We start from the raw sequence: 12143 nt of genomic DNA on the forward strand, positions 1-12143 counted from the left end.
AGACGGAACTAATGGAAATGGATAATTACCATTCACTTTCTCCCTGGGCTTTCTGGAAAGCAAAGTCTTTATGGTCTATTGTCACTACACCTTCTTTTAAATTACACTTCCACTTATTTTTGACTCTCAGCACCTTGTCATATAGACATAGCATCATATTGACATCTGTGCCCTCATCCTCGACGTCCATGTTGACATAGTCGTCATCGGAGTCATCCAAATCAGAATTGATTTCATCGGTTTCTAATAACGCGGATTTCTTGGCTTGCTTTGCTTGTAATTTCAGCTGTTTAGTCAAATCTCCATCTGGATCATTCATAGAGAACTCTATTTCTTGTTTTGGTTTCATTTCATTATCTTCTATTTGCAGTTCATCATTATTCACCATATCTGAGGACCCATTATTTATATTGCTGCCAATGATATCTGCTTCACCGGCACTAGCAGCAGCTCCAGAATGATTTATGGAATTATCGTTGAATTCGCCGTTTGGTAGTTTAACCACAGGCTCGGCAACTGTTGATGCACTGGTTGTATTTTCTGGGTCCCAAATGAATGTGGCGGCTTTGCTTTCACTTAGTTTCATCTGCCAAATTCGTTTGAGATCTTGCAATGTCTGTTCATCCACTCCCGAATCTTCAAATTCTTGTCTGACATCGTTGATAACAGTCTCGAGCACGGTTTCATATACCTTTGATGCCTCGATATTCGACATATTGGAAAAGTACTTGAAGAGTTTCTTCTTTCTCTAATAATAACAAAAGAATTAAAGACCTTATTAAGCCGTTTATTCTAAAAGCTATTCCGATTCCGACCCGGTACTAGAAATTAAAATAATCCTTCCTTTAATCGTTAAACTGAAATCCTTATATAATAGGATACCGTAAGTTAATTTATAGAGGAGGAACTTCAATCAAAGTTCCAAAGTGTTCAGAAAATCAGTTTCAAAATATGGAGAACGATAGCGCTTTTCTCTGAAAAAATATCTATTGCACAGTTTCCACCCAGGTTTAGTGTCCGCTTCACAAGTAGTTCAGCTACTGATGCGGCTGGTTTCCCTCTCCTCATTGACACTCCATATAAGGTATTGTTATTATTCAGATTTAATTTTCCAGTTTCCATTTCACTGAAAAAATAATAATATGAAATTATATATTACCCGGATATCACGTACTCAGCTTAAATATTCAGTGTTCGATATTTATATGGTAAACATAGGCATAGTAAATAAAAACAGTAACAAAGCTTCATTACGATCGATAAGTGTGTTGTCACAAAAGGCCAGATCCATATCGTCGGTGCCACGATCTGAAGTTCAATATTGTATTACTGCTTCAACGAAATCATTGCAAAGCAAGACAGACACCACTTACATAGTTTCAAAGAGGTGCTAAAATTGAGGTTTTGTTGCGCATCCTATCGTTTCTCGGCGGATAAGTGAAGAGAACACGAGTACAGCACCTATGGATTTCGGAGATAAACCCAAGCTAGAGTTTGCTGGCTCTGGTGATAAGCTTAACTCTCCTATAAGATTGGTTCCTGATGAGAGCAACAAGGAAAACGTACACGCATTGGAAAGCGATGATCAACAGAGCGATAAGGAGCAGACCTACAAGAGAAGTAAAATAGAGTACTCATCCCCAGAAAAGATTGAGATGCTTAATAGTTTATCTCCTATAAAAATAGATATCGAAGGAAATGATGGAATTGAGTCTGATTTGAAAAAATCAGTCGCCACAGCCATTGAAGAAGCAGTGCAAGATTTCAAAAAGGATTCAAAAGCGGAAGAAGATGAAGAAGAGGCATTCGGCAAGTTAAATAATGGATTTCGTGGTTATCATGAATCCTCCACTGCAAACGCTTCTGGATCAGCTGGTTCTGATGCACCACAACATGCTCACTGCCATGAGTCATTGTCACCGATAAGGTCGTATGGTGATAAAGAGATGCCTCTCGACCCATCAGACCCCACAGTCTGGGAGAAGAAGTTTGATGATTTATCATCCGTAATATGGGATAAATATGAAGAGATTAAGTATCTCAATGATACTGTACAGAACTTACGAGAAAGAACAGTAGAAGCGGAATTTAATAAAGAGAGAGACAAATTGGAACTTATCAAATGGGAGCAGAAATATGGCGACGTATTATCAAAACTGTATAGGAGTGAGCATAAACTCGAACAGTTTGATGAATTGAAACTCCAATTTGATAGTGTCAGCAAAAAGTTCGAAGCCTGCAAACAAAAATTGAAAGAGGTCAAAATAGAGTTATCTATGACAAATCAGAACAACCACATTCTATCTGAGAAGTTCGAGAAAGAATATACCAAATTCACTGAGAATGAAAACTTGGTCAATGAATGGAAAGATAAACATGATTCTTTACTATTGGAACTTAATGTGAAGACCAAGGAACTCAAGTCAATTACCGATGAGCTACGCTCGTTAAAGGAACAATATGAACGAAACGAAAACAAGTTGTCTGAAGTTGAAAGTGAAATACAGGAGCTGCGTAAGAAAATGGAAGAAGAGACAATTGTATTCCAAGACACAATTAAACCTAGAGATCTAAGTATAACCGAGCTAAACAAAAAATTACAGCAATTTGAAGCAAATGGTTCAGATGAAGTTAGCTCTTTGAAAAGTAAGCTCCAAATCACTGAAGCAGAATTAGATAGTAAGAAGAATGAAATTGAGTCATTGAATTTGAAGCTCAGTACAAAGGAAACAGCATTAGAAGAGCTTAGGTCACATATCACTCAGGTCACCGAGGATAAAGAGAAATCATTATCTGAGTTAGAGCAGACCAAAAGGGACTTAGACTCTCTTACAAGCAGAAACGGCAACATAGAATCCGAACATTTAGCAGAACTAGAAAGATTACACGAAAATATGTCGCATATGGAAACTAATCTGAAGCAAAACGTCAAAACTATCGCTAATTTAAATGAAACTGTCAACAATTTTGAGAATAAATGTAAATCATTGGAAGCAGAAAATATCGATTTGAAAGCACGTCTAACACAGACAGAAACCAATGTTAACAAATCAGAAACGGATGAACTCCGAGCTAAGATCCAGAAATTGGAAAAAATGGTTGCAGATTCAGAAGCAGAAACTAACAAAAAGTTGCAATTATTAGCTGAAGATCTTTACATCCAATACTCTTCCAAACACGAGCAAAAAGTCAAGATGCTCAAGAAAGGGTACGAAGCCAAATACCAAGACCTGTTGGACAAACTAACAGTCGAAAATAACGCATTGCACGACGAAGTGGATCAATTGCAAAAAGCAGTGGAAATAGAGAGAGCGGAAAAACAAGAGCTAATAAAGTCTCTTGACAACTAATGTGTGTGTATATGAGTACGTACCTATTATAGATCAAATATACTCCGGAGAAATCTGGTTTTCTTACTATCTTCTCTTCCATTCGAACCTTTCCGGTGGCAATTATGTATTTGCTTTCGTTTTGTTTTTCCGTTTTCCAGAGACAAGTTCCCGACGCATGCTCTTTCCAGTATGGGACACTCAATTCGTGAGCATTTCGGGATGTTGTGTTCTGCGCCGATCTCAGCCTATAATAGCCGCACTTTACCGAACTACTGATATCAAGGATGACTATGGGGAACAAATTTCTCGAATGAATGTATCCTTTACTAATGACATAACAATGGATTGATTGATAAATAAAAGTGCATCGCGTCCTCTTGTAATTAGCAGTATTTTAGTTATCAATGAAAAACTTTTCGCCTGCGAGGAGTAATAAGATTGCATTTCTGAATGTGGTGTTGCAAATCCGAATGGCACTTTATCGCACTTCAATCGAACCGCGGTCATGGAAATAATGAATCATGAAAAATAAAAAGCTAAGCTTTGACTGTGACAGATTTTTGGAGGTACATTTAATGAAAATATGACTGCTACATATTAGAGAAGACCATGATATGATGTTTCATATATAAACTATAAATACGTAGTCTTCCCTGACGGAATGCATATTCTCACAGAATATTACACCATTGTCACAAGCATTCTACGGCTGATCCGGTTGTCACAGAAAATATCAATTCGAAAGACAGTACAGCGATAGAATATTGTAATGACAATGACTACCAAATTCAAGATTCTCATTCCCAGAAAGAATAAGAACGATATCGCTTCTGACTCAGCAGAATTCCAAAGAATTGCAGAATTAGTTGATTTCCAATATTATGAATTGACCAATTCTGAAGATTTCAAGAAATTTTTACTCTCAAGCAATATCGATGCTCTTTGGATCACTGAAGAAATGTTTGTGTATTTGGAAGCTCCATCCACGTATTTAGACTATTTCCCTAAATCATTGAAATTGATTTTGGTTCCATGGGTTGGAACAGATTTCTATGACGCGAAATTGTTGAAGGAAAAGTACGGCATCAGTTTGTGTAATGGCGGTCCAGTGGCATCAGAAAACGTTTCTGATTTGGCAGTGTTCTTGACATTGAGTTGCTTCCGTTTGACGTCCTTCTGGGAGCACTCATTCAGGTTTGTTCATAGAGGTAGCATCCAAGAATGTCGAGGATATATCGGAGGTACACACCATGATACTATTCCTGGATTTGCGCTGGTTGAAGGTAACGATGACTTGCATAAGACGGTCTCTGCGCAACAAAAGTTCCCAAAAAAGCCTGAAAACGACAAGTTCTTGAACCTTGCGAAGGATTATAAGATAGCGGGCAAAGTAATGGAATCACCAACAGATAAGAATGCGTTGATTGTTGGTTTTGGTTCCATTGGCCAAGCTATTGGTAAAAAATTGCATACAACTTTTAACATGAATATATCATACACAAAAAGAAATGGCCCTATCCCAGAATCTGTTCTAGGATATAAGGCTAATTATATACCATCCATGGATGATGAAGCGTTCTGGAGAGACGCTGATCTTATAGTACTAGCATTACCTGGAACTCCAGACACAGAAGATATTATTGATAAGACTACATTGGAAAAATGTAAAGACGGTGTGCGTATCGTCAACGTTGGTCGTGGATCTTGTATTAACGAAGATGATTTATTAGATGCATTGGATAGTGGGAAGGTCATGTCAGCTGGCCTTGACGTCTACAAAAATGAATCGGACGTTGTGGATTCAAGATTCTTCGAAAGATGGGATATTACCTTACTTCCACATATTGGCTCCACAGTCATAGAAATACTCCAAAGGCAGACTGCTGCCACGTTAGAGAATATTGAAGGATTCTTCTTGAAAGGAACTGGCACAAAATACCCAGTTAACTAATGTTCTGAATATCTTCAAACTGGCGCTGGAAATGTTGGCTAACAATGATGGAAATATTACTAAAATGAGATGAAAAGTGTATTGATACTGCATAACCACCTTGATATCAACCACTCTTTGAGTTTTGAAGGCCTACTCGTTAAATAATAATAAATCCGAATATATACTGCATTACATAATCCAAGGCGGGGATCAACATTCATTAATTAACTGCTCCCAGCAGGCGTTCTTTCTAAGAACAGAGACTGTTGGCTGGTCGATTATAACATCTACAAAAGATCCAACTCATTATTACCGCCAACTCGTAATATATCCATCTCTGACAGAAGTCACTAAACGCGTTACAAGCCGTCTTCCCTTCGGCTTCCCTTTTATGTCAAGGACATTAAATTTTAGAAACCGTGAAAAATTGAATATCGCGTATCAAAGAATATTTTTCATAAAAGCTACTTTAATATCGTAACGTGTTTATCATTCAAATAGCGTCGTGATAACTTGAACCCTATTTATCAAACAGTACCTAGTATCAGTATCTGAGGTCTACGGAGTGATATATTCTTCAATTTTAGATTTTGCTGGTAAAGTTTGGGGTACAATATATGAAGAGCTTGAGGATATCGTTTTATCTTTAAGAGTATACCCAATCTTTTCACAATTTAGACCATCAGGACAATACGGTGGGCAGAAACAGCTCTTTCTCTGACTCTATCGCATTGAATCCTCATCGTCAGGTCTTTGTATCATTGAAGATGGAGCAATTTAATGACTCCCTTAAAGAAACTACATCATCGACTTTAAAGCTTTTGGAGCAATATGAGAATCATATTCAGGAGAAAGACAGAAATTTAGATTACATAGAAAAAGGTGACTCGAGGTTTACGAAAGATCGCGAAACAGGACCTAGTTACGACGAATGTTTTAAAGAGAACGTGAAATTGAGGCTTAAAGTCGAAGAATACGAAAAGGAAATCAAACTGTTAAAGGAACTGATATCTAAACTCAAAGAGAATGCTGTACCTGTAGTAAATTATGAACAACAGCGATTAGAAGTAGAAACCCCGAAAGATCCCACATTTTCGTTACCACCAAGATCAGCAGATAGAATAAGACATATGAAGGACACTTCTGAACAGAGTCAGGTCAACGTCTACGATCTAAAGCTGCCTAGGTCCCCTGCCACCTTCCAATTAAATAACCAAAATTTCCAGGAAGAATTAAAGACAAACACTCAGTTCGAAAAAGCATTGAAAAATGATCATGCGTACGAGTCGACGCCGGCAACTGCTAGTACCAAAAAGGATCCCCAAGATGCGGGAAAAGATAGTTTAGCAACGACAGGGATACCAAATAATATTCTAGGAAGTCCAGCTACTTCCGTGACTTATACCACATCTCGAATATCGATAAATTCCAATTCACCGAATATCAACAATAAACCCCATTTGAAAAGACCCAAGTCACCAGCAACTTTACCAAATGGAGCTTTATCTCCCCAGCGAGCAAATCGTGTCACACACTTGATTAACAATGAACTTCATTCTCCATTAAAAGACCAGTTTTCAGATGTAGATAAAGATTTCGTTGATGATACCGCTTCCACGTCTGGCGATGATATCACAGGGAGCTTTATACAAATGTCTCCAGCAGCCCAAAGAATCATCAAAGAGGATGAGACAATTATGGAGTTCTCTCCTTCATCCAAGCAGAATTTGAATAAATTTACTGACTTGATCAATAAGACCTTTGGGGACGATGATAGCCAAATCAAAGGACCCCCCGAAAAGGAATCTGCAGCTGCAGTAAGACCACCTGTATTCGATCCGCCGCTTCCTAGGGCCGATTCAAAAGTACTAGCTTCTCCTGTTATGATTCAAAACGCAGCAAATAATTTAACACCTTCTGGGCTTTCCTTTCCGCAGAAAACTGACATTTCTACTCATGACTTACTGAAAATTGTCTCACAAGATAACGTCTCAGCGATTTCTTCAAGCACCTCAATCCATAAATCTTTTTCACCCAAATCTGTCTCCTCACTTTCTCGTATCCAACCACCAAATCACCACACTTCATCAATTGACATGGGTTCTCCTTATAATGGAGAAGTACCGCAATCCGACAGTGTTTTACACTCACCCAACATCATATCTGATATACCTCTATTTGTACAACCAGAAGACTTTTCAACAATAGCTGTCGAAGCTTCTAGCACTTTGTACAGTAATCCTGAGGATGCAAGCAAGTGTATACTCTGCAGTGTCATTGATAAGAAATCATCTAAAGAGATGTTCAAGTTTGCGAAATCTCTGGACCAGTTATACGAGCTTGACCATATGTTGAAAATAAGGCTCATGGAGCAATATCATCTCCCGGAACTACCTAAAAAGCAACTATTTCAGACTACTGTTCCTGTTAAAGTCGATTTGAGAAGGGAGTTATTAACAGATTATTTATTAGCACTCTTTGAACTTAGTAACCTATCACCAGTGATGTCTCTAAAACTTGCACAATTTATTAGTACAGATACCGCAATCTCCGTACCAATTGGAATGACTGACAGCGTAAAAGAAGGGGTACTTTTGGTACGCAAAAATAAGGCGTTGGGTAGCGGTAATTCTTGGAAAGTACGACAAGCTGTAATTGAGGATCAAACTTTGTTATTATTCGATCAAGAAAATCTAGTGGAGAGCATCAAGTTGGTAAGTAGTACAATTGAATTACAAGCGAATTTACCTGATGATAAGTACGGCACTAAAAATGGGTTTATTTTGAATGAACCAAAGAAGAGCGGTCTTTCTAGCACATCCAGGCATTATTTTGGCGCTGAAACCGCCAAACAACGAGAAGAATGGATCAGCGCTCTTATAAAAGTTTGCAGCAACTCCGTTGCAAATATCAAAGCAGATACTCTTTCTTCTGCCCAAGATCAAGGAAGTATCAGCGATGCATCGGTAGATACAAGCAGCAGTGCTGCGATTGGACCAATGGTTAACCTCGAAATGCTTGGTAAATCTCAACAAGTCGAACCTGCAACAACTGAAATGGATAGGGAAACCAAAAGGAATAGAATGAGGTCCTTTTTCCCATTCAAGAAAAATCAACCTCAGCTTTCAACTTCTTCCTTAGATATTACTAAAGAATCGGACGAAACATCTGCTGAAAGGTCTTTTGCTAGTGCTCTCCATGGCATGAACCTACATGATGAGGCAATTTCCAATGTTGTATTTGGATCCGACATCAAACACTGCCTAAGCTTGAGTTCTAGAGTATACCAAAACACTCACGAGATACCAACCGTTGTTTACAGATGTTTGGAATATTTGTATAAGAACAGAGCCATAAATGAAGAAGGTATATTTAGATTAAGTGGATCAAGTGCTTTGATAAAAACCCTCCAAGAACAATTTGATAAAGAATATGATGTAAATTTATGCGAATACAACGCTTCACATGAGGGCAGTTTGAAGAATGGTCCCTATCTAGATGTCAATACGGTTGCGGGACTTTTAAAATTATATTTCAGAAGGTTGCCTCATCTAATATTCGGTGATGACATGTACGAAGAGTGTAGGGTGATTGCTGAAAGAAATTCAGGAAAGCCAACTGAAACTGCATTGCAGTTCAGAGAATTGGTATCAAACAAGAGATTTGAAATGGAAAATTATTCATTGATGTTTGTTTTATTTGAGCTATTAATGAAAATCAATGAAAATAACAAAGTCAACAAGATGAATCTTCGCAATCTATGCATTGTGTTTTCTCCGACTTTGAACATTCCTGTTAATATCCTTCAGCCTTTTGTTGAAGATTTCCAATGTATTTTCAATGGAAGTGATCCAGTAAACAATGACGATAGACAAAATATCAATCTTCAGATTCCTCAAATGTAATATAAGTTAAGTAAACTATTGTACTAATTTTAATGAACGAAAAGGAAACGAGAACTATATTACAGAAGAAGATAAAAAACCTTCCAAACAAGCAGTACAAGGCAAGCAATTGAGACTATTACTTGCTGTTGTTTATGCATGGAGTTGAGATAATTCGCACGAAAATAAATATATTATTGTATAGAGAAGGAAAAAAAGGTATATACATAGGAACCGATAGTAAATATGAGGGGGGGTATGATCAGCTTCTAGAGAATGCTAAATTCTTGCTCTACTCCTGCCTCTTAGAACATTTTCAATAAATGATTCACCAGCTTTATAAGAGGATCTAACAAGCGGACCAGATGCACAATATAGGAAACCTAACTCTAACGCTTTCTGTTTCCAATAATCGAATTTTTCTGGCGTGACGTACTCCACAACCTTCATGTGTCTCTTTGTGGGTCTCATATACTGACCAAAAGTGATGACATCACAACCGATGGCACGAAGATCCTTCATGGTTTGCAAGACTTGTTCATCCGTTTCACCTAAGCCTAACATGACCGAAGTTTTTGTTACCAGAGTTGGAACGGTTTTCTTGGCGCATTCCAACACGCTCAACGATTGTCTATAAGTGGCTCTTCTGTCCCTAACGTGTGGTGTCAAAGCTTCAACGGTTTCCATATTATGTGCGTAGACGTCAAGTCCCGAGAGAGCCATGACTTTAACCATTTCTAAGTCACCTCTGAAATCACCAGATAATGTTTCAACCAAAATATTGGGCGCCTTTTGCTTTATCTTCTGAACAGTTTCTGCCAAATGGTATGCACCACCATCCACGAGATCATCTCTATCAACGGTAGTTAACACGACGTAACCCAGACCCCATCTCGAAATAGCTTCTGCAGTATTCTCTGGTTCTGTCGGATCCGGTGCTGAAGGTTTCCGATTAGTCTTCACGGAACAGAATCTACAACCTCTGGTACAAGTATCACCTAACAACATGATTGTTGCTGTTGCCTTTGACTTATCACCACCACCCCAACATTCTCCGATGTTGGGACACTTAGCTTCCTCACAAACGGTACTTAGTTTCAACTCCTTCACGTCGTTTTTCAACTTATGGAAATTTGAACCCTTGGCAATCGGCACTTTTAACCAAGTTGGTAGCCTTTGCACTTCTTCACTGTTCTGCCTTGCCTTTTCTAACGGATCTAAGGTAAATTTTTGTGCATTACCGTTAACAAAATCTTCAAAAGAGGGCCCTTTATTCAACTTATCTGTGAAATGAGTAGTCTTCCTTCTTCTAGAAACAGATGGCTGGGTAGACCTTACCACAGTTTCTGTAATGAACCGTTTTTGTACCGAACGAATTCCTGGTTTTAGCATTATCTTTACTATTATATTCGAATGTGTCTTTCCACCAGGCAGCGTTCAGATCGTTCCCTTATCCCGAGTTTCAAAGGTAATAAAACTCCAAAAGACACACACGCGAGTCCAAAGTTGCGATACTACACAGAGAGACACCAGGCGCAAGAAAACCTTATCAGAGCAAATGTCTATTTCTATTCCCTATGTTTTCTGTCAAATTCATCGTATATGTCAATTTTACGTATATATTATATATAAAATTAACTCGAACTAGTGGAAATATTTCAAAATCACAGCATCAAACTCCAGCTTCATCACATCGCTTATTCCGGTTGAACAACTGGAAACGACATGGGGCAGACAAGTAAAAAAACAAAAACAAAAAGACTTGGAACGAGATAATAGCGTAATCAAAGGTCACGTGAAAGAATAATCGTTACCCGGATTTTATTATTATCCCACGTCCGGGTGAAGATAAGTATTCGCGTGGGTTATGAGGTAACGTAAAATCAGAGAAGAGGTAGGGTAATAGAGATAGAGATGATACGATATGAGATATAAGGCTCTGATATAATATTGTTCTTACACAAGAATTAAATAACTATGTTCAACGAAATAACCTCCTTATAACAAAAAAACCCAATGAGAGACTACCTTATATAGCTTGCGGTATCCCTCTTAACATATAATGCAAAAATGATATTTCATTGTGACTTAGTTTCGAAAAGTAAATATATGATCAGTGATAGCAGATGAAACTACTACTCTCAATCTATTTAGTGCATGTGCAGGAAGAACCTGAACAGTTACAGGTAGATGAGGTAGAGCCACTGCATGAACAACCGGAAGAAGACATTGTAATTGATTTATTTGTTTGTGTTTTAGTTTCTGAAACTTATCCGTTTGTAGAGTTTTTTAAGTTGAATGAATGGGTGTTCAAAATGCTCAAAGTAGTTTCCAGTGTGCAAAGAAGTACTTTAAGGGACTCAAATTGCTCTGTTATATACGTTTTTCTAGTAGATATGTTTCCATACGAATCACCAGTTTAACGGGTGAAAAGAAGAAAAGAAAAAAGAAAGTAGTTTCAGTAGTGTAAAAGGGGGGAAGGAAGGGATTCATAAAATGCTCTGGTTTCTTCTGGAGAATTATTTTTTTCGTCAGCGTTTATCTCGCAGAATTTGTCCTAGAAGGGGCGTTGGGAAACGCTGATGCGGGAAAACCCTAAAAATACAATTCAAGGCTTAACTAATGGCACTATGAAGGAGGAAAGATGAGAAAAGACGAATAAAGAAACAACGAAAAAAAACAAAGAACTATCGCATAGTGCGTTTTTTTGCTGACTCCTTAAAAACCGAATGCGATTTTCCATGCCTCGCTGAGTCATGCTATTCCAGAAGATAAATCTGTCAATGCAAAATGAGCGATGTTGATGATAGGGCTATTAAATAAAAACTGGCGAAATAGACCCATCCCCACACATCACTGAAGTTAGAGAATATTGTACTTCATACTGAATATTATGGACACTAGAGACTCGCTCCAGAGGGTTAGTAGAGTTAACATTGATCTTGAACTTTTTCGACTTCCTGCTGTAATTGGTAATACTTCGAGTTGAGAGTG

The 12143-nt window shown here is 38.0% G+C and overlaps 6 protein-coding genes across 6 annotated transcripts; 4 read left to right on the top strand and 2 right to left on the bottom strand.

Annotated features, from left to right (window-relative positions):
• Positions 1-25: 25 nt before the first annotated feature.
• TOA1 (transcription initiation factor IIA large subunit) lies at positions 26-715 on the bottom strand (the record flags this gene model as incomplete). The annotated part of the gene is made up of 1 exon (XM_455113.1): positions 26-715. One exon carries the CDS (start codon positions 713-715, stop codon positions 26-28), a length of 690 nt encoding a protein of 229 aa, XP_455113.1.
• Positions 716-1463: 748 nt separating this feature from the next.
• SLK19 (Slk19p) lies at positions 1464-3350 on the top strand (the record flags this gene model as incomplete). The annotated part of the gene is made up of 1 exon (XM_455114.1): positions 1464-3350. One exon carries the CDS (start codon positions 1464-1466, stop codon positions 3348-3350), a length of 1887 nt encoding a protein of 628 aa, XP_455114.1.
• Positions 3351-4101: 751 nt separating this feature from the next.
• On the top strand, positions 4102-5283 carry KLLA0_F00792g (glyoxylate reductase; the record flags this gene model as incomplete). The annotated part of the gene is made up of 1 exon (XM_455115.1): positions 4102-5283. One exon carries the CDS (start codon positions 4102-4104, stop codon positions 5281-5283), a length of 1182 nt encoding a protein of 393 aa, XP_455115.1.
• A 749-nt stretch (positions 5284-6032) lies between these two features.
• Positions 6033-9170, top strand: BEM3 (GTPase-activating protein BEM3; the record flags this gene model as incomplete). Its single annotated transcript, XM_455116.1, has 1 exon — positions 6033-9170. The coding sequence occupies one exon, from the start codon at positions 6033-6035 to the stop codon at positions 9168-9170; it is 3138 nt and encodes a 1045-aa protein (XP_455116.1).
• Positions 9171-9428: 258 nt separating this feature from the next.
• LIP5 (lipoate synthase) lies at positions 9429-10541 on the bottom strand (the record flags this gene model as incomplete). Its single annotated transcript, XM_455117.1, has 1 exon — positions 9429-10541. The coding sequence occupies one exon, from the start codon at positions 10539-10541 to the stop codon at positions 9429-9431; it is 1113 nt and encodes a 370-aa protein (XP_455117.1).
• Positions 10542-11275: 734 nt separating this feature from the next.
• Positions 11276-11572, top strand: KLLA0_F00843g (uncharacterized protein; the record flags this gene model as incomplete). Its single annotated transcript, XM_002999377.1, has 1 exon — positions 11276-11572. One exon carries the CDS (start codon positions 11276-11278, stop codon positions 11570-11572), a length of 297 nt encoding a protein of 98 aa, XP_002999423.1.
• Positions 11573-12143: the final 571 nt, after the last annotated feature.

Source organism: Kluyveromyces lactis, assembly GCF_000002515.2.
Source record: "Kluyveromyces lactis strain NRRL Y-1140 chromosome F complete sequence".
Lineage (NCBI taxonomy): Eukaryota > Fungi > Ascomycota > Saccharomycetes > Saccharomycetales > Saccharomycetaceae > Kluyveromyces > Kluyveromyces lactis.